We start from the raw sequence: 23,333 nt of genomic DNA, 5'->3' as shown, positions 1-23,333 counted from the left end.
ACTCTCCTCCCTGTCCTTCCCACACTCACACCCTGCTCCCCATCCTTCCCCACACTCACACTCTCCTCCCCATCCTTCCCCACACTCTCCTCCCCATCCTTCCCCACACTCTCCTCCCCGTCCTTCCCCACACTCTCCTCCCCGTCCTTCCCCACATTCTCCTCCCTGTCCTTCCCCACACTCTCCTCCCCGTCCTTCCCCACACTCACATTCTCCTCCCTGTCCTTCCCCACACTTACACTCTCCTCCCCGTCCTTCCCCACATTCTCCTCCCTGTCCTTTCCCACACTCTCCTCCCCGTCCTTCCCCACATTCTCCTCCCTGTCCTTCCCCACGCTCTCCTCCCCGTCCTTTCCCACACTCACATTCTCCTCCCTGTCCTTCCCCACACTTACACTCTCCTCCCCTTCCTTCCCCACACTCTCCCCCCTCCTTCCCCACACTCACACTCTCCTCCCCGCCCTTCCCCACACTCTCCCCCCTCCTTCCCCACACTCTCCTCCCCGTCCTTCCCCACACTCACACTCTCCTCCCCATCCTTCCCCACACTCTCCTCCCCGTCCTTCCCCACACTCTCCTCCCCGTCCTTCCCCACACTCTCCTCCCCCGTCCTTCCCCACACTCACACTCTCCTCCCCCTCCTTCCCCACACTCACACTCTTCTCCCCGTCCTTCCCCACACTCACACTCTACTCCCCGTCCTTCCCCACACTCTCCTCCCCGTCCTTCCCCACACTCACACTCTCCTCCCCATCCTTCCCCACACTCTCCTCCCCGTCCTTCCCCACACTCTCCTCCCCGTCCTTCCCCACACTCTCCTCCCCCGTCCTTCCCCACACTCACACTCTCCTCCCCCTCTTTCCCACACTCACACTCTTCTCCCCGTCCTTCCCCACACTCACACTCTACTCCCCGTCCTTCCCCACACTCTCCTCCCCCTCCTTCCCCACACTCACACTCTTCTCCCCGTCCTTCCCCACACTTACACTCTACTCCCCGTCCTTCCCCACACTCTCCTCCCCGTCCTTCCCCACACTCACACTCTCCTCCCCATCCTTCCCCACACTCACACTCTCCTCCCCATCCTTCCCCACACTCACACTCTCCTCCCCGTCCTTCCCCACACTCACACTCTCCTCCCCGTCCTTCCCCACACTCACACCCTGCTCCCCGTCCTTCCCCACACTCACACTCTCCTCCCCGCCCTTCCCCACACTCTCCCCCCCCTCCTTCCCCACACTCACACTCTCCTCCCCGTCCTTCCCCACACTCACACCCTGCTCCCCGTCCTTCCCCACACTCACACTCTCCTCCCCGCCCTTCCCCACACTCTCCCCCCCCTCCTTCCCCACACTCACTCTCCTCCCCATCCTTCCCCACACTCTCCTCCCCGTCCTTCCCCACACTCTCCTCCCCGTCCTTCCCCACACTCTCCTCCCCCGTCCTTCCCCACACTCTCCTCCCCGTCCTTCCCCACACTCACATTCTCCTCCCTGTCCTTCCCCACACTTACACTCTCCTCCCCGTCCTTCCCCACATTCTCCTCCCTGTCCTTTCCCACACTCTCCTCCCCGTCCTTCCCCACATTCTCCTCCCTGTCCTTCCCCACGCTCTCCTCCCCGTCCTTTCCCACACTCACATTCTCCTCCCTGTCCTTCCCCACACTTACACTCTCCTCCCCTTCCTTCCCCACACTCTCCCCCCTCCTTCCCCACACTCACACTCTCCTCCCCGCCCTTCCCCACACTCTCCCCCCTCCTTCCCCACACTCTCCTCCCCGTCCTTCCCCACACTCACACTCTCCTCCCCATCCTTCCCCACACTCTCCTCCCCGTCCTTCCCCACACTCTCCTCCCCGTCCTTCCCCACACTCTCCTCCCCGTCCTTCCCCACACTCACACTCTCCTCCCCCTCCTTCCCCACACTCACACTCTTCTCCCCGTCCTTCCCCACACTCACACTCTACTCCCCGTCCTTCCCCACACTCTCCTCCCCGTCCTTCCCCACACTCACACTCTCCTCCCCATCCTTCCCCACACTCTCCTCCCCGTCCTTCCCCACACTCTCCTCCCCGTCCTTCCCCACACTCTCCTCCCCCGTCCTTCCCCACACTCACACTCTCCTCCCCCTCTTTCCCCACACTCACACTCTTCTCCCCGTCCTTCCCCACACTCACACTCTACTCCCCGTCCTTCCCCACACTCTCCTCCCCCTCCTTCCCCACACTCACACTCTTCTCCCCGTCCTTCCCCACACTTACACTCTACTCCCCGTCCTTCCCCACACTCTCCTCCCCGTCCTTCCCCACACTCACACTCTCCTCCCCATCCTTCCCCACACTCACACTCTCCTCCCCATCCTTCCCCACACTCACACTCTCCTCCCCGTCCTTCCCCACACTCACACTCTCCTCCCCGTCCTTCCCCACACTCACACCCTGCTCCCGTCCTTCCCCACACTCACACTCTCCTCCCCGCCCTTCCCCACACTCTCCCCCCCCTCCTTCCCCACACTCACACTCTCCTCCCCGTCCTTCCCCACACTCACACCCTGCTCCCCGTCCTTCCCCACACTCACACTCTCCTCCCCGCCCTTCCCCACACTCTCCCCCCCCTCCTTCCCCACACTCACACTCTCCTCCCCATCCTTCCCCACACTCTCCTCCCCGTCCTTCCCCACACTCTCCTCCCCGTCCTTCCCCACACTCTCCTCCCCCGTCCTTCCCCACACTCTCCTCCCCCGTCCTTCCCCACACTCACACTCTCCTCCCCCTCCTTCCCCACACTCACACTCTCCTCCCCCTCCTTCCCCACACTCACACTCTCCTCCCCGTCCTTCCCCACACTCACACTCTACTCCCCGTCCTTCCCCACACTCTCCTCCCTGTCCTTCCCCACACTCACACTCTCCTCCCCGTCCTTCCCCACACTCACACTCTCCTCCCCCTCCTTCCCCACACTCACACTCTCCTCCCTGTCCTTCCCCACACTCACACCCTGCTCCCCATCCTTCCCCACACTCACACTCTCCTCCCCATCCTTCCCCACACTCTCCTCCCCATCCTTCCCCACACTCTCCTCCCCATCCTTCCCCATACTCTCCTCTCCCCGTTGCCATTAACCCCCCACACTCACACTCTCCTCCCTGTCCTTCCCCACACTCACACCCTGCTCCCCCCGTCCTTCCCCACACTCACACTCTCCTCCCCGTCCTTCCCAACACTCTCCTCCCCTTCCTTCCCCACACTCACACCCTGCTCCCCGTCCTTCCCCACCCTCACACTCTCCTCTCCATCCTTCCCCACCCTCACACTCTCCGCTCCGTCCTTCCCCACACTCACACTCTCCTCCCCGTCCTTCCCCACCCTCACAGTCCGCTCCCCATCCTTCCCACCCTCACACTCTCCTCCCCTCCTTCCCCACACTCACACCCTGCTCCCCGTCCTTCCCCACACTCTCCTCCCCGTCCTTCCCCACACTCTCCTCCCCCACACTCTCCTCCCCCACACTCTCCTCCCCGTCCTTCCACACACTCACACCCTGCTCCCCGTCCTTCCCCACACTCACACCCTGCTCCCCATCCTTCCCCACACTCTCCTCCCCGTCCTTCCCCACACTCTCCTCCCCCACACTCTCCTCCCCGTCCTTCCCCACACTCACACCCTGCTCCCCGTCCTTCCCCACACTCACACCCTGCTCCCCATCCTTCCCCACACTCTCCTCCCCGTCCTTCCCCACACTCTCCTCCCCATCCTTCCCACACTCACACTCTCCTCCCCGTCCTTCCCCACACTCTCCTCCCCGTCCTTCCCCACACTCACACTCTCCTCCCCCTCCTTCCCCACACTCACACTCTGCTCCCCATCCTTCCCCACACTCACACTCTCCTCCCCGTCCTTCCCACACTCACACCCTTCCCGTCCTTCCCCACACTCACACCCTGCTCCCCGTCCTTCCCCACACTCACACTCTCCTCCCCATCCTTCCCCACACTCTCCTCCCCGTCCTTCCCCACACTCTCCTCCCCCACACTCTCCTCCCCGTCCTTCCCCACACTCACACCCTGCTCCCCGTCCTTCCCCACACTCACACCCTGCTCCCCATCCTTCCCCACACTCTCCTCCCCGTCCTTCCCCACACTCTCCTCCCCATCCTTCCCCACACTCACACTCTCCTCCCGTCCTTCCCCACACTCTCCTCCCCGTCCTTCCCCACACTCACACTCTCCTCCCCCTCCTTCCCCACACTCACACTCTGCTCCCCATCCTTCCCCACACTCACACTCTCCTCCCCGTCCTTCCCCACACTCTCCTCCCCGTCCTTCCCCACACTCTCCTCCCCGTCCTTCCCCACACTCTCCTCCCCATCCTTCCCCACACTCTCCTCCCCATCCTTCCCCACACTCTCCTCCCCATCCTTCCCCACACTCTCCTCCCCATCCTTCCCCACACTCACACTCTCCTCCCCATCCTTCCCCACACTCACACTCTCCTCCCCGTCCTTCCCCACACTCACACTCTTCTCCCCGTCCTTCCCCACACTCACACTCTCCTCCCCGTCCTTCCCCACACTCACACCCTGCTCCCCATCCTTCCCCACGCTCACACTCTCCTCCCCGTCCTTCCCCACACTCACACTCTACTCCCCGTCCTTCCCCACACTCTCCTCCCTGTCCTTCCCCACACTCACACTCTCCTCCCCGTCCTTCCCCACACTCACACTCTCCTCCCCCTCCTTCCCCACACTCACACTCTCCTCCCTGTCCTTCCCCACACTCACACCCTGCTCCCCGTCCTTCCCCACACTCTCCTCCCCGTCCTTCCCCACACTCTCCTCCCCCACACTCTCCTCCCCGTCCTTCCCCACACTCACACCCTGCTCCCCATCCTTCCCCACACTCACACTCTCCTCCCCATCCTTCCCCACACTCTTCTCCCCATCCTTCCCCACACACTCCTCCCCATCCTTCCCCACACTCTCCTCCCCATCCTTCCCCATACTCACACTCTCCTCCCCGTCCTTCCCCACACTCTCCCCTCCTTCCCCACACTCATACTCTTCCCTCTCCTCCCACACTCACACTCTCCTCCCCGTCCTTCCCAACACTCTCCTCCCCTTCCTTCCCCACACTCACACCCTGCTCCCCGTCCTTCCCCACCCTCACACTCTCCTCTCCATCCTTCCCCACCCTCACACTCTCCGCTCCGTCCTTCCCCACACTCACACTCTCCTCCCCGTCCTTCCCCACCCTCACAGTCCGCTCCCCCTCCTTCCCCACCCTCACACTCTCCTCCCCGTCCTTCCCCACACTCACACCCTGCTCCCCGTCCTTCCCCACACTCTCTTCCCCGTCCTTCCCCACACTCTCCTCCCCCACACTCTCCTCCCCGTCCTTCCCCACACTCACACCCTGCTCCCCGTCCTTCCCCACACTCACACCCTGCTCCCCATCCTTCCCCACACTCTCCTCCCCGTCCTTCCCCACACTCTCCTCCCCCACACTCTCCTCCCCGTCCTTCCCCACACTCACACCCTGCTCCCGTCCTTCCCCACACTCACACCCTGCTCCCCATCCTTCCCCACACTCTCCTCCCCGTCCTTCCCCACACTCTCCTCCCCATCCTTCCCACACTCACACTCTCCTCCCCGTCCTTCCCCACACTCTCCTCCCCGTCCTTCCCCACACTCACACTCTCCTCCCCCTCCTTCCCCACACTCACACTCTGCTCCCCATCCTTCCCCACACTCACACTCTCCTCCCCGTCCTTCCCCACACTCACACCCTTCCCATCCTTCCCCACACTCACACTCTCCTCCCCATCCTTCCCCACACTCTTCTCCCCATCCTTCCCCACACACTCCTCCCCATCCTTCCCCACACTCTCCTCCCCATCCTTCCCCATACTCACACTCTCCTCCCCGTCCTTCCCCACACTCTCCTCCCTGTCCTTCCCCACACTCATACTCTTCTCCCCGTCCTTCCCCACACTCACACTCTCCTCCCCGTCCTTCCCAAACACTCTCCTCCCCTTCCTTCCCCACACTCACACCCTGCTCCCCGTCCTTCCCCACCCTCACACTCTCCTCTCCATCCTTCCCCACCCTCACACTCTCCGCTCCGTCCTTCCCACACTCACACTCTCCTCCCCGTCCTTCCCCACCCTCACAGTCCGCTCCCCATCCTTCCCCACCCTCACACTCTCCTCCCCGTCCTTCCCCACACTCACACCCTGCTCCCCGTCCTTCCCCACACTCTCCTCCCCGTCCTTCCCCACACTCTCCTCCCCCACACTCTCCTCCCCGTCCTTCCCACACTCACACCCTGCTCCCCGTCCTTCCCCACACTCACACCCTGCTCCCCATCCTTCCCCACACTCTCCTCCCGTCCTTCCCCACACTCTCCTCCCCCACACTCTCCCCGTCCTTCCCCACACTCACACCCTGCTCCCCGTCCTTCCCCACACTCACACCCTGCTCCCCATCCTTCCCCACACTCTCCTCCCCGTCCTTCCCCACACTCTCCTCCCCATCCTTCCCCACACTCACACTCTCCTCCCCGTCCTTCCCCACACTCTCCTCCCCGTCCTTCCCCACACTCACACTCTCCTCCCCCTCCTTCCCCACACTCACACTCTGCTCCCCATCCTTCCCCACACTCACACTCTCCTCCCCGTCCTTCCCCACACTCACACCCTTCCCGTCCTTCCCCACACTCACACCCTGCTCCCCGTCCTTCCCCACACTCACACTCTCCTCCCCGTTCTTCCCCACACTCTCCTCCCCGTCCTTCCCCACACTCTCCTCCCCGTCCTTCCCCACACTCTCCTCCCCATCCTTCCCCACACTCTCCTCCCCATCCTTCCCCACACTCTCCTCCCCATCCTTCCCCACACTCTCCTCCCCATCCTTCCCCACACTCACACTCTCCTCCCCATCCTTCCCCACACTCGCACTCTCCTCCCCGTCCTTCCCCACACTCACACTCTTCTCCCCGTCCTTCCCCACACTCACACTCTCCTCCCCGTCCTTCCCCACACTCACACCCTGCTCCCCATCCTTCCCCACGCTCACACTCTCCTCCCCGTCCTTCACCACGCTCACACTCTCCTCCCCGTTCTTCCCCACGCTCACACCCTCCTCCCCGTCCTTCCCCACGCTCACACCCTGCTCCCCATCCTTCCCCACACTCACACTCTCCTCCCTGTCCTTCCCCACGCTCACACTTTCCTCCCCGTTCTTCCCCACGCTCACACCCTCCTCCCCGTCCTTCCCCACGCTCACACTCTGCTCCCGGTCCTTCCGCACACTCACACTCTCCTCTCCGTCCTTCCGCACACTCACACTCTCCTCCCTGTCCTTCCCCACACTCACACCCTCCTCCCCGTCCTTCCCCACACTCTCCTCCCCATCCTTCCGCACACTCACACTCTTCTCCCCGTCCTTCCCCACACTCACACTCTCCTCCCCGTCCTTCCCCACACTCTCCTCCCCGTCCTTCTCCACACTCACACTCTCCTCCCCCTCCTTCCCCACACTCACACTCTGCTCCCCATCCTTCCCCACACTCACACTCTCCTCCCCGTCCTTCCCCACACTCACACCCTGCTTCCCATCCTTCCCCACACTCACACTCTCCTCCCCGTCCTTCCCCACACTCACACCCTGCTTCCCGTCCTTCCCCACACTCACACTCTCCTCCCCGTCCTTCCCCACACTCACACCCTGCTCCCCGTCCTTCCCCACACTCACACTCTCCTCCCCGTCCTTCCCCACACTCTCCTCCCCGTCCTTCCCCACACTCTCCTCCCCGTCCTTCCCCACACTCTCCTCCCCGTCCTTCCCCACACTCTCCTCCCCAGCCTTCCCCACACTCTCCTCCCCATCCTTCCCCACACTCACACTCTCCTCCCCATCCTTCCCCACACTCACACTCTCCTCCCCGTCCTTCCCCACACTCACACCCTGCTCCCCGTCCTTCCCCACACTCTCCTCCCCGTCCTTCCCCACACTCTCCTCCCCCACACTCTCCTCCCCGTCCTTCCCCACACTCACACCCTGCTCCCCGTCCTTCCCCACACTCACACCCTGCTCCCCATCCTTCCCCACACTCACACTCTCCTCCCCGTCCTTCCCCACGCTCACACTCTCCTCCCTGTTCTTCCCCACGCTCACACCCTCCTCCCCATCCTTCCCCACGCTCACACTCTTCTCCCCGTCCTTCCCCACACTCACACTCTCCTCCCCGTCCTTCCCCACACTCTCCTCCCCGTCCTTCCCCACACTCACACTCTCCTCCCCCTCCTTCCCCACACTCACACTCTGCTTCCCATCCTTCCCCATACTCACACTCTCCTCCCCGTCCTTCCCCACACTCACACCCTGCTTCCCGTCCTTCCCCACACTCACACTCTCCTCCCCGTCCTTCCCCACACTCACACCCTGCTTCCCGTCCTTCCCCACACTCACACTCTGCTCCCCATCCTTCCCCACACTCACACTCTCCTCCCCGTCCTTCCCCACACTCACACCCTGCTCCCCGTCCTTCCCCACACTCACACTCTCCTCCCCGTCCTTCCCCACACTCACACCCTGCTCCCCGTCCTTCCCCACACTCACACTCTCCTCCCCGTCCTTCCCCACACTCTCCTCCCCGTCCTTCCCCACACTCTCCTCCCCGTCCTTCCCCACACTCTCCTCCCCGTCCTTCCCCACACTCTCCTCCCCAGCCTTCCCCACACTCTCCTCCCCATCCTTCCCCACACTCACACTCTCCTCCCCATCCTTCCCCACACTCACACTCTCCTCCCCGTCCTTCCCCACACTCACACCCTGCTCCCCGTCCTTCCCCACACTCTCCTCCCCGTCCTTCCCCACACTCTCCTCCCCCACACTCTCCTCCCCGTCCTTCCCCACACTCACACCCTGCTCCCCGTCCTTCCCCACACTCACACCCTGCTCCCCATCCTTCCCCACACTCACACTCTCCTCCCCGTCCTTACCCACGCTCACACTCTCCTCCCTGTTCTTCCCCACGCTCACACCCTCCTCCCCATCCTTCCCCACGCTCACACTCTTCTCCCCGTCCTTCCCCACACTCACACTCTCCTCCCCGTCCTTCCCCACACTCTCCTCCCCGTCCTTCCCCACACTCACACTCTCCTCCCCCTCCTTCCCCACACTCACACTCTGCTTCCCATCCTTCCCCATACTCACACTCTCCTCCCCGTCCTTCCCCACACTCACACCCTGCTTCCCGTCCTTCCCCACACTCACACTCTCCTCCCCGTCCTTCCCCACACTCACACCCTGCTTCCCGTCCTTCCCCACACTCACACTCTGCTCCCCATCCTTCCCCACACTCACACTCTCCTCCCCGTCCTTCCCCACACTCACACCCTGCTCCCCGTCCTTCCCCACACTCACACTCTCCTCCCCGTCCTTCCCCACGCTCTCCTCCCCGTCCTTCCCCACACTCTCCTCCCCGTCCTTCCCCACACTCTCCTCCCCGTCCTTCCCCACACTCTCCTCCCCGTCCTTCCCCACACTCTCCTCCCCGTCCTTCCCCACACTCTCCTCCCCATCCTTCCCCACACTCTCCTCCCCATCCTTCCCCACACTCTCCTCCCCATCCTTCCCCACACTCTCCTCCCCATCCTTCCCCACACTCACACTCTCCTCCCCATCCTTCCCCACACTCACACTCTCCTCCCCGTCCTTCCCCACACTCACACTCTTCTCCCCGTCCTTCCCCACACTCACACTCTCCTCCCCGTCCTTCCCCACACTCACACCCTGCTCCCCATCCTTCCCCACACTCACACTCTCCTCCCCATCCTTCCCCACGCTCACACTCTCCTCCCCTTTCTTCCCCACGCTCACACCCTCCTCCCTGTCCTTCCCCACGCTCACACTCTGCTCCCCGTCCTTCCGCACACTCACACTCTCCTTTCCGTCCTTCGGCACACTCACACTCTCCTCCCTGTCCTTCCCCACACTCACACCCTCCTCCCCGTCCTTCCCCTCACTCACACTCTCCTCCCCGTCCTTCCCCACACTCTCCTCCCCGTCCTTCCCCACACTCTCCTCCCCGTCCTTCCCCACACTCACACTCTCCTCCCCGTCCTTCCCCACACTCACACTCTCCTCCCCGTCCTTCCCCACACTCTCCTCCCCGTCCTTCCCCACACTCACACTCTCCACCCCGTCCTTCCCCACACTCTCCTCCCCGTCCTTCCCCACACTCTCCTCCCGTCCTTCCCCACACTCACACTCTCCTCTCCGTCCTTCCGCACACTCACACTCTCCTCCCTGTCCTTCCCCACACTCAGACTCTGCTCCCCATCCTTCCCCACCCTCACACTCTGCTCCCCGTCCTTCCCTACACTCACACTCTCCTCCCCGTCCTTCCCCATGCTCACTCTCTCCTCTCCGTCCTTCCTCACACTCACACTCTCTTCCCTGTCCTTCCCCACCCTCACACTCCGCTCCCCGTCCTTCCCCACCCTCACACTCCGCTCCCCGTCCTTCCCCACCCTCACACTCTCCCCTCCGTCCTTCCCCACACTCACACTCCGCTCTCCGTCCTTCCCCACCCTCACACTCCGCTCCCCGTCCTTCCCCACCCTCACACTCTCCTCTCCGTCCTTCCCCACCCTCACACTCTGCTCCCCGTCCTTCCCCACCCTCACACTCTGCTCCCCGTCCTTCCCCACCCTCACACTCTGCTCCCCGTCCTTCCCCACCCTCACACTCTGCTCCCCGTCCTTCCCCACCCTCACACTCCGCTCCCCGTCTTTCCCCACCCTCACACTCCGCTCCCCGTCCTTCCCCACACTCACACTCTGCCTTGGCATTCCTCTACTCTGAGTTTTATCAATGTATATATGCTGTGTGATATCATCTAAGGCACTTCTTACTGACTATTGGTATCTCCCGATTCAGAGTAAGATTTGGTGATATCAGTGCTTCTCACTGTTTTCCTTACTGGAGAGGAAGTTGTACTTGAGGCCCTGCCATGCAAGCATCTCCTTGCTTCTGATTCATCCATTCTGAGGATCTATGTTTCCTCCACCTCTATCATTACCCCACCAGTCATCAGGACATCTGTGGGCAGCTTTGAAATGAGGAAGCATAGCCCTGCTTGTACCAAGATGGTTATCTCCTTACAGCAACACAGTGTAGAACAAGCATGATAGGCCAGTAATGAGGAAATGTTTAGCGGTTGGGAGGCCAGAGGAAATACCGGCCACTATTCCTTTGTCCTCTCCTTGACTGTTTTTGCACAGCTTGCTATAGGTGACCAGTAGGAGGAGAGGAGCAGACAGTGCAACCGGGGGGGTTGGGGGGGAGGACTCCAGAAGAAGTAAGAGACCACTCTCTGCAATACCATTGAACAAAGAAGGTAGGTTTACCGTCTTTTTTATTTTTCCTAAAAAAATATAGACTTTACAATCACTTTAATAACAGACATTGTGATGCGGTAAATCTTTCATGGGTGGGGTTCCGTATCCACTGAGAGGAGGACAGTCCTGGTGATTTGAGGAATGGATTGAAGGGTAGAGTCATCAGACGGTACTGAAGGTGGAGCATAGTAAGCCAGACAACTGCAGAGTGTGACAGAATCTATGATTAGACATTGGTGTCATGGAGGTGTCACTAGAATGCTTCAGAATCACTAGAATCATGGGGCACAAAGGGGCACACTGGGGTCACCAGAGGGGCAGTACAGAGAACACTTGACAGCTTAAGAATCTCAGGGGACACAGAGGACTGGAGCTGTGTCCTGATTGGTTGTGGCACAGGCACTCCAGGTGAAACCCAGAAGTTCTGGTGGCCACACACCAAAGAGTAGACTCAGCATTGGATTGGAAAAGGGGGTGAGTGTGATATAATTAGGGTTTTTATATAAATGGAGAGTGAATGTAAGGTTCACATTGCTGGGTTTGGCACAAAACGGGTCAGAATTCCAGCTTGCAGCAGATTAATAAAATATTTTTAGGAAATTATTAATAAAATAATTGTCCATCATTTCTGGTTTGTGTTTATTCATTGTGAGTCTACAAGTGGCATGTTCTGACTGAAGAGCGTCATTGTCCACCTAACACAGATAAAAGATGGAAAATCATGACCTCTTGTAAATATCTCACACTCTGGTCTCTCCCGTCTCTTGTAGGTCAGCCTTGTTTAAGCTGTTTGACGAAGTCCTTAATTGCAGGCTCTGTGGCTCTGCTTTTGACAATGCCCCCTGTCTTCGTCGCCCATTGGTACATACTACGTGGTATGAGAAAGAAAACCTAGACCATCTTCACATAGGACACAGAGGAACAATCCGCCTTCCAACATGAGACAACAAGGACACAAGATCTGGGTTTGATTTATATAAAATGACCTGGGTCTTCAGAACGGACTTCTGCTGCAGAACGATCCCTTTATCACCTCTACCTGGCTATGGAAGACATAAACATTTCCTACAATCCCTGCAAGTTGCCCGATACTACCCACCATCCTCTTGTATGGCCACAGCATGTCTACATTTCCCACCAACCCTCCAACTTCTATCCACATCTGCTATGACCTCATTGTGTCTACATGTCCTTCAATCCCTCCTCTTTCCCCAGTACTACCCACCATCTTCTATGACCTCATTGTGTCTACATGTCCTTCAATCCCTCCACTTTCCCCAGTACTACCCACCACCTTCTTGTATGACCTCAGCGTGTCTACATGTCCTTCAATCCCTCCTCTTTCCCCAGTACTACCCACCATCTTCTTGTATGACTTCAGCGTGTCTACATTTCCTTCAATCCCTCCTCTTTCCCCAGTACTACCCACCATCTTCTTGTATGACCTCAGTGTGTCTACATTTCCTACAATCTCTCCTTTTTCTCCAATATTACTCACCATATTCTTATATGAGCTGATCGTGTCTAAACCCTTGTACACATGGTCGGAGAATCTGTCGGAATGCGTCTTATCGGACCGTGTAGTCGGATAATCCGACTGTGTGTGGTATGCATTGGACTGATTCCGTCCAAATCTCCGTCCGACCCAATTTTACAACATGTTGGAAATATTTCCTGACCAACTGGGCCAGACGGACCTAATCCGATCATGTGTAGAGAATTTTGATCGGACCAAGTGCCACGCACGCTCAGATCAAATTCCTACATCAAAGCTATTGGCTACTAGCCTGAACGTAGTCCCATCGTAACGAAATTACCTCATCACGTTCTGAATGATCGGATTTTTCGACAACTTAGTCCGACCGTGTGTATGCAACAGTTTCGGACAAGATCCGACGGACAAAATCCGACGGATTTGGTTGTCGAAATCTCCGACCGTTTGTACAGGGGCTTAATTTCCTACAATCCCATCTTATGTCCCCACCATTATCCTGTATGACCACAGCGTGTCTACATTTCCTATAATCCCCCTTGTTCTCCAATACTACCCAACAACTTCTTGTATGATCTCAGTGTATCTACCTTTCCATACAGCTCAGCATCACAGGACAGAGTATATAGCTCAGCCTCACAGATCATGGTATATAACATTTCTCACAGAGCCTGGCGTATAACATTTCTCACAAAGCCTGGTATATAGCATTTCTCACAAAGCCTGGCATATAGCATTTCTTACAAATCCTGGCATATAACATTTCTCACAAGCCTGGTATATAACATTTCTCACAAGCCTGGTATATAGCATTTCTCACAAGCCTGGTATATAGCATTTCTCACAAGCCTGGTATATAGCATTTCTCACAAGCCTGGCATATAGCATTTCTCACAAGCCTGGCATATAGCATTTCTCACAAGCCTGGCATATAGCATTTCTCACAAAGCCTGGCATATAGCATTTCTCACAAGCCTGGCATATAGCATTTCTCACAAGCCTGGCATATAGCATTTCTTACAAAGCCTGGCATATAGCATTTCTCACAAAGCCTGGCATATAACATTTCTCACAAGCCTGGCATATAGCATTTCTCACAAAGCCTGGCATATAGCATTTCTCACAAGCCTGGCATATAGCATTTCTCACAAAGCCTGGCATATAGCATTTATCACAACGCCTGGCATATAACATTTCTCACAAGCCTGGCATATAGCATTTCTCACAAGCCTGGCATATTGCATTTATCACAACGCCTGGCATATAACATTTCTCACAAGCCTGGCATATAGCATTTCTCACAAAGCCCGGCATATAGAATTTCTCACAAAGCCTGGCATATAGCATTTCTCAGGGAGAATGCTGGCAGCGGATGGGGATGGGGTGCTGATATAAGGTGACTCTGATATAATGGTAATATAATCAGCAGTCAGCATCCCCCATTAGTTCAGAGTCACTTTATAGCAGCGCCAGTGGCAACTATGGTGTGAATGAGCCCCTCCTGTAGCAATGCCACTGATCAGCAACCCGTCTTACAAAGTGATACCCCCATTGGATTATTGGAGTGAGTCCCTTAATAATAGCAGCACCCCCCACCTTAGAGACCCTATTAGCTCTGAGTGAGTCCTTATATGTATCAGCATCCCCCCCCCCCCAATGGAGACCTCCATTAGTGAGAAAAAAAACCTTACCATCCTGGAGTGCAGTGGGAGCAGCATTAGCCCAGTGCTGTATTGACAGGGCCCAGGGGCAAGCGGGACCAGAACGGGACCGAACTAATTGCCACTGCTCCATTAGCCCGGCGGAAGGGGGAAGCGTGCTGCTGGTGGGAGAGAGTGCAGTTGCCGATCAGCACATTTAGGTGGGAGGACGGGGGTAGCTCCCCCACCAGTGCCAGAACCTCACAAGCAGCCCCCCAAATCTGTTCTCTCCGGAGTCCCGCCGCTCCACTCCACTCCTGTTGCAATGCTGAGTGCACTGCACACACTCTCATGTGTTAGCAGCCAAAAACACCTTCAAGTTCCCCCGCTCCAAGTCCCGTATCTTCTGTGGAAGATCACTCAGCATTGTGTACAGGACGCCAAGGTTGGGTCCTGGACGGGTGCTATGTAGCACCTGTATTCGGGTTGTGGTCCCTTTAAGAGAGTCCCGGTAGACTTCAGGGGGTCACCCAGAATGGGTGAGGAATTCTGGGTGTAGTCATCAGGAGAGGACTGACTCGCGGTCCTCTCTATATTAAGAGTGAGATAGTTGGGACCCGGAATTTGGGGGGGCTCTGAAGTGACATTTGGGTGGGAAAGAGCCTCCCTCCCTGACCACAGAGATTCGGCACACAGGGGGTTAATGGCCTCCAAGAAGACCGCCCATAAGACAGGAAGTAGTAGAGAGGTGGTGGTGGGGAGGAGATTAACACATGTCTGATGAGCTGTGTTGCTATTTTGGAGGCTGCAAAAGATTTCTATAAGGACTCTGAAAACTTTGGGGCGAAGACCCGACTACAGAACTGGAGGTGCTTTCTTTAATTTTTGTTTTTTTTGCTGAAGATAAGCGGACTTTAATTTACGTTTTGATCTGTGTGCTGAAGAAAAGCCTTATTTTTTATTTAATTATAAATAAAAGTCTTTTGGTTTCACCTTTGACCGGTTTATGCACTTGGTCCCGCGGAGCTAGGATCTCCAAACTTTACAATTGCAACAGGAGAGGATTGGGCGGTGGGACTCTGGAGACCGGAGAGAACAGATTCGGGGGGGGGGGGGGGGCCTGCTGGTGCTGGGTCCTCCCATACCGCCCACCATCTTCTTCTATGACCTCAACAAGTCTACATTTCCTACAATCCCTCCTTCTTCCTCCCATACCGCCCACCATCTTCTTCTATGACCTCAACAAGTCTACATTTCCTACAATCCCTCCTTCTTCCTCCCATACCGCCCACCATCTTCTTGTATGACCCCAGCATGGTCTACATTTTTTACAATCCTTCCTCCTTTGCCTTATACCACCCACCATCTTCTTGTATGACCTCAACAGTCTACATTTCCTACAATCCCTCCTTCTTCCTCCCATACCGCCCACCATCTTCTTCTATGACCGCCAACAGTCTACATTTCCTACAATCCCTCCTTCTTCCTCCAATACTGCCCACCATCTTCTTCTATGACCTCAGCAAGTCTACATTTCCTACAATCCCTCCTTCTTCCTCCCATACTGCCCATCATCTTCTTCTATTACCTCAACAAGTCTACATTTCCTATAATCCCTCCTTCTTCCTCCCATACCGCCCACCATCTTCTTCTATGACCTCAACAAGTCTACATTTCCTACAATCCCTCCTTCTTCCTCCCATACCGCCCACCATCTTCTTCTATGACCTCAACAAGTCTACATTTCCTACAATCCCTCCTTCTTCCTCCCATACCGCCCACCATCTTCTTGTATGACCCCAGCATGGTCTACATTTTTTACAATCCTTCCTCCTTTGCCTTATACCACCCACCATCTTCTTGTATGACCTCAACAGTCTACATTTCCTACAATCCCTCCTTCTTCCTCCCATACCGCCCACCATCTTCTTCTATGACCGCCAACAGTCTACATTTCCTACAATCCCTCCTTCTTCCTCCAATACTGCCCACCATCTTCTTCTATGACCTCAGCAAGTCTACATTTCCTACAATCCCTCCTTCTTCCTCCCATACTGCCCATCATCTTCTTCTATTACCTCAACAAGTCTACATTTCCTATAATCCCTCCTTCTTCCTCCCATACCGCCCACCATCTTCTTCTATGACCTCAACAAGTCTACATTTCCTATAATCCCTCCTTCTTCCTCCCATACCGCCCACCATCTTCTTCTATGACCTCAACAAGTCTACATTTCCTACAATGCCTCCTTCTTCCTCCCATACCGCCCACCATCTTCTTCTATGACCTCAACAAGTCTACATTTCCTACAATGCCTCCTTCTTCCTCCCATACCGCCCACCATCTTCTTGTATGACCTCAACAAGTCTAAATTTCTTACAGTTCTCCACCCTCTTCTTCTATGACCTCAGGGTGTATGCATTTTATTCAGTCCCTCCATGTTCCCCAATACTGCCCACCATCTTCCTGTATGCCCTCAGCATGTCTACATTTCCTACAATCCCTCCTTCTTCCTCCCTTACTACCCGCCATCTTCTTGTATGACATCCCTGATGTGTCACAGATGAAATTATGATGATCCCTCTAATGGTGTCCCACCTAAACTATCGCCCCCTTTCCTGGATTTGCACTGTAACTAGGAGTTCCTGCTTCTTTGTAATATAAATATTGTTATTTTTGGTTACATTTTATGCAATTTTTTTTGAATAATCAGATGATTTGATTTTGATGTATATTATAAAAGCTTTGCTGTGTATGTTGTTTTATATCATCGCTTTCTATGGATTTTCTTTTCAATGTCTTGTTCATGAAAGTATGAGAAACATGAATTCAAATAGTTCAACGAATTATGAGTTCTCATTCTTGTGTTCATCTTTCGGATCGTATTTTATACCGGTCATGACTTCATCCAATCAGAGTCAGGCCGGCGTAGGACAGAACTACAGCCCAGATATGGGAAGACAAGGGGCACCTAGTCCTCGGTCGGGACTTGGGAAGGGGTTTGTGGTCTACAGCAGCTGACTTGATGTAGAGCTGCCCCCTCAGGGGGTTCTTCTCTAATAGTACAGAGGCCATCCACCACCACAAGCACCAGGCCATGCACTCCGGCTCCAATACCTCAGCCTAGGGAATGTCTTTATAAAAGGTATTGCTTGAAGAACTTTAAACAGGAGAAGGGTTAGGGCATGGGATACTCCAACACACAGCACAGCAACAGGAAGACACTCATCTCTAGGCTGACACTCCCAAATTCTGCTGAGTGAAGATGGAGAATGAATGAGGCTTCCCAGTCCAAGCTATCTCTGGCACTTATATCCCAAATGCACACAGTCACCAGGAGGCAATCCTTCTCCAGACCGGGTCCCTTAAGGTTTAGTCCTACAGCCAGCTCCTCAGAAGATCACTCCAGGCCCTCAGCCCTGACACAGCTGAGACCCCAAAGAACAGCTACAGCGACCCCAAAGAATAGCTACACAGTCCATGGGCTGTCTCAAAGGGGCAGCAGCCACCCCCCCCCCCCCCACCCAAGGCTTGAAATCCTCCCGGGGAACAAGAGAAATCTCTCCAGGGCTTCAGACTATTTCAACTCCCAAGCCACCTTCTGGACACTCCTCTCCAGGAATTGGCCAGACCATGATAAAAATTCAGGCTGGTCATTTTAATCTCCCTCTCTAAGCTCTGGAAGCTTCTCCTCATGGCAGGGGGAAGCAATCAAACTCCCAGTCTGTGAAACCCTGAACAGACCAGAATAAATGATCATTGCTCCCTTGACTACAGAAAGAGCCAACGACTAGATTGGCCGCACATCCTGTGCTGGGGGGGTGGGGGGTGCTACATCTGCCAAGATCTGCTGCCAGTCCGTGGAATTCATATCCTCACCAGAATGCTAAAGGTTTAAGGTGCTCATAAAGATGAAAGATGTCCAATCTACAATAGGCACGAAGGTTTATGTATAGTCCATTTTTAATACATCCAGGGAGGTAGATAAGGACGGAATCTGAATCCCCCTTGAGAGATGAAAGGTGTCCAATCTACAATAGGCAAGAAGTTTTATGTATAGTCCATTCTTAATACATCCAGGGAGGTAGATAAGGAGGGGGTCAGGGGGTCTGAATCCCCCCGGAGAGATGAAAGGTGTCCAATCTACAATAGGCAAGAAGCTTTATGTATAGTCCATTTTTAATACATACAGGGAGATAAGGAGGGGGTCAGGGGGTCTGAATCCCCCCGGAGAGATGAAAGGTCCAATCTACAATAGGCAAGAAGCTTTATGTATAGTCCATTCTTAATACATCCAGGGAGGTAGATAAGGAGGGGGTCAGGGGATCTGAATCCCTCCCCGGAGAGTCCTGCCAAAATTTTAAGTGTCACTGCCCTGCTGCTGTGCACGGTGGTGCTGCCACCGAGCAAAAGGCGGCACAGCGGTCCGTGTGTGTGGTGGAATGATGTGCCGGTGTAGTACCAGGCAGTGACTCTCGCTGTAGAAGGCCAGGCTGGCTGACGGATCCCTCCGCTGCTGTTGGGCCCAGTGGATCACAGTGACGTATTCCCAGCACTGCGTGCAGCACCTGAACTCCCACCCACCACGCGCTATACACTATATTCTCCTGCCACCGCACCGCTCCTTTGGAGTGAGAGGAGCCTGACCTGGAGGATAGAATGGGCAGGGTTGGTGGTGTACCAGAGAACTGATGCTCCCATCCTCCCTCAGCATCATAGACCACTTACCTCTGCTGCCATACATGGGTAAGTGACTGTGGCAAAGTCGGTGGGTGGTCCTCTGCTTACTGGTGCCCACTCCAGACATGTGCAGAATGGAAAAAAAAATTGTTTTGATTCGTTATTCAAAGTTTAGTTCAATTTGTTTTTGGAATTTGTTTCATTTCGTTAATTAAAAAAAAAAAAATTGATAAAAATTTTCCAAATTTGGTTGCATTTAATTAAAAAATAATAATAAATAAGGAGGGGGCGCGGCCTGACGCGCAGGAGTAATGGACGTCTAAAGACTGAGCTCCGGAGAAGAGCGACGGTTCTCCCAGCAAAAATGAACATCCTTTTGCAGGATGGGCAGACTCTCTAGAGGGGAATAGCACCACAATCATCCCCGGACCCCGGGATTCTCAAAACACAAAGCGATTCCCGAGATATTCCTGTCACAGGGACAGGGGAAGAGAGGCCCAGCAGAGGACAATATGGCGCGTTCCAGCACGAGGGAGGAGGAGGAGGAGGATTTTGATTCAGAATCCCTGATGACTTTAGAGGATCTGGTAAGGAATTCCCTGCCACCCGATCAACCCCTCTCCGGGGGGGAATCAGATCCCCTGACCCCCTCCTTATCTACCTCCCTGGATGTATTAAAAATGGACTATACATAAAGCTTCTTGCCTATTGTAGATTGGACACCTTTCATCTCTCCGGGGGGATTCAGACCCCCTGACCCTCTCCTTATCTACCTCCCTGGATGTATTAAGAATTGACTATAGATAAAACTTTTTGCCTAAAACTGCTATGATGGATATTGCAGCGGACATCAAATCCTCCCTTTCCACAGCGATTACGGATCTCAAGGCGGACATCTTAATGCTAACCGAACAAATGGCGGCGGGGGAGAGAGCGGGTAGACAGAGACAAAGCCATCCAAAGATTAGATGAGGTCTCTTATCAACATTCACAACATCTAATCAATGTCAACAGACATTTAGAAGATTTAGATAATCGGGACAGAAGGTGTAATATCAGAGTCAGAGGAATCCCAGAATCAATCACTGCGGATCAGATTAGACCCGTGTTGTGCTCAGTGTTCAATCAACTACTGGAGAGGCCACAAGAATCCCCCATTGAGTTTGACAGAGCCCATAGAGCCCCAGACCCAGAGCCCCAGACCCAGCACCACCACGTGACATCATTTGCTGTCTTACCAGCTTTACCTTAAAGGAAGAAATCCTACAGAAGGCAAGACAAACCGACCAAATTATCTTTAATGAGACCACCATCCAGCTATTCCAGGATCTTTCTCCCATAACCCTGAGAAACAGGAGAGCCCTTAAACCCCTGCTGGATGCCCTGAGGGAAAAGGGTATTCCTTACAGGTGGAAGTTCCCCTTGGCGGTCCAGGCATCTTACAATGGGAAGCAACACTCCTCTTGCGCACCCCAGATGAACTACCTAATTTCTGTAATAGCCTACAGATCGATCAAATCGAACTACCCGATTGGTACCAGGAGTTCCGTCTTCCACCACCGATCACTACAACATCCTCACCGCCACGCATATCGCCGTGCAAATCGCCCTATGTCAAAGGCTTGGGAGGGAAAAAAACAGAAATTGTATGATAACTACAATCCCTCTACTCCACCACACAAATCAAGCAAAATGAAAGACAGTCGTCAATACAATCATCTATAACAGTCTGTAAATTGGCTTCATAATATGTTCTCTACTATAATACCATTATAGAGGTTCTACAAGCTGATTTTCCACTATTGTCCTAAGTTTTTCTTTCTTTTTGTATTTAAGAACACTACCCTTTTTTTCGCCACTAGATGGCAGCAACTGACAATTTATGAACACTTGTGTTACACACAGCTCCTTCTTCTCAGTAGGTTGTAATGCCATCATATCTGGCTCTCTTTTCCTTACAACAGTTCTACTTATGACTCATTTTTTTCATTTACTATACCATCCCTTTGAGGAGCTTCTATCAGCCCTACGGTTGGATGAACAGCCGACTATATACCCCAAACTCATCAACTCATCAATCTGTTCGGAACACTTATATTCTCCTATTGTTCCCAAAATACAGCCCAATTCAGAGTCCAAACATGGAAAATGAGTAAAATCAAGTCCAGCATACAGTATATGGCACAGAGTACTTCCAATAAATCTGTATGGAAGGTACATGGGGGATAGGTGAAGTCTTCCCGTGATAAGATGCTATAGATGAGAGCGGAGTCTGTCCTACACCTTCACCGTTTGCAGCGCAATGCAGACCCACATAGATGGCTGCTTACCAGACATGATCTGCTTTAAGGCCTGTCTATTAATTCCCACTGTATGGACACCTCTTGTATCCTCCTGCCTCCTCCGCTTTTATTATGCTGTCCTCGTTGCGGGTAAGCGTGTAAAAAAATGCAAGGGGTCCAATATCGTGTTATACCCCTTCAGAGGGCGCCCTCTGAAGACGTAATTACGAAACGTGTCAGGGCGTGACCAGGCGAGTAGTGAGGTTGGACAGGAGCAGACGAAAACACCCGGGACTCGACTGACGGGCAGTGTTGAAAGATGATATCAGCCTGACGGTGAGACCTTCGTTCTGAATCACTGACAACCCTTGTACATGCTTTCAACAGTTTGATTTTAAGTAAGCGCATTTTGTAAGGGGGGGGGAGGGTTACTGGTAATAAAGGGTATAACACGATATTGGACCCCTTGCATTTTTTACACGCTTACCCGCAACGAGGACAGCATAATAAAAGCGGAGGAGGCAGGAGGATACAAGAGGTGTCCATACAGCGGGAATTAATAGACAGGCCTTATACCAGATCATTTCTGGTAAGCAGCCATCTATGTGGGTCTACACTGCGCTGCAAACGGTGAAGGTGTAGGACAGGCTCCGCTCTCATCTATAGCATCTTATCACGGGAAGACTTCACCTATCCCCCATGTACCTTCCACACAGATTTATTGGAAGTACTCTGTGCCATATACTGTATGCTGGACTTGATTTTACTCATTTTCCATGTTTGGACTCTGGTTGTTGATAATTACTGTGATTGGAGCGGTTTAACAAATAGAATTGGACTGTATTTTGGCTGCTAATATTAGAGGAGAGATAATTTCTCATCGGATTCAGTCTTAATAATTCACTGACACACATGAGCGCTGGGGTCAGGTGTATGTACAACAGTATACAGAGTATATATTCCTGATATTGATTGAGAGATGGTATATATTGATTCAAAATAATTTATCTATTCTATTGATATATAACTTACTCTTTCTATCTCACCTCCAACAATGGTGACCTTCACCCATATACCTAGTTAGAGGTCTTATTAAATAGTATTAAGAAAGCAGTAGACTGCAGACCTCACTATACACACCTGGGGAATATCTTACAGAAGGTTTACTTATCAGTAGTGGAATCCAATTTAACCGACAGAACCAAGTAGTAGAGATTACTTACTTTAAGTAAGGTAACTGTTCAGACTATGACACCTACTTTCATAAACTTTGTGTTAAAGCGGAGGTCCACCCTAAAGTGGAGCTTCCGCTCATTGGAACCCTCCCCCCCTCCGGCGCCACAATTGGCACCTTTCAGGGGGGAGGGGGGTGCAGGTACCTGTACAGTACAGGTATCTGCACCCACTTCCGGCATAGCTATCTGCGGAAAGAGGCGTAGATTCTGCAGAATCTATGCCCCTTTCCGAAGGTCCCCCGCTGCCCGCTGGGAAACACACGGATCCCAGAGACAGCGGGGTCCATCCTTATTGCGCAGCGTGACTCGCGCATGCGCAGTAGGGAACCGGGAAATGAAGCCAAAAGGCTCCACTTCCTGATTCCCATACCCAAGATGGCGGCGGCAGCACCCGAGAGACGATCGAGAGATCGGCTTCAGGTGTCGAAATCGCGGGCGCGCTGGACAGGTAAGTGTCACTATTTTAAAAGTCAGCAGCTGCAGTATTTGTAGCTGCTGGCTTTAAAAAAAAAAAAAAACGGCGGAACTCAAGGCGGACTCCCGCTTTAACTCAACTGTCAAACTGTTATGCACTTAGGAACATCAGCAGTTCGTTACTAGAC

At 54.3% G+C, this 23,333-nt stretch overlaps 1 protein-coding gene across 1 annotated transcript in view; it reads left to right on the top strand.

Annotated features, from left to right (window-relative positions):
* LOC143981490 (uncharacterized) overlaps positions 1 to 17,555 on the top strand; it is an 86,383-nt gene extending 68,828 nt beyond the window's left edge. The window contains exons 5-6 of the mRNA XM_077479359.1: positions 12,617 to 12,839; positions 17,348 to 17,555. Of these exons, the coding sequence (XP_077335485.1) occupies positions 12,617 to 12,839; positions 17,348 to 17,555 (431 nt within the window). The remainder of the gene's footprint in view (positions 1 to 12,616; positions 12,840 to 17,347) is intronic.
* The last annotated feature ends 5,778 nt before the right edge of the window (positions 17,556 to 23,333 follow it).

This window comes from Lithobates pipiens, unplaced genomic scaffold (genome assembly GCF_037356315.1).
Source record: "Lithobates pipiens isolate NorthernLeopardFrog02 unplaced genomic scaffold, aLitPip1_a1.2 Scaffold_16, whole genome shotgun sequence".
Taxonomy (NCBI): Eukaryota; Metazoa; Chordata; class Amphibia; order Anura; family Ranidae; genus Lithobates; species Lithobates pipiens.
Note: the sequence above shows the minus strand (reverse complement) of the source record. Positions and strands in the feature narration are given on the sequence as shown.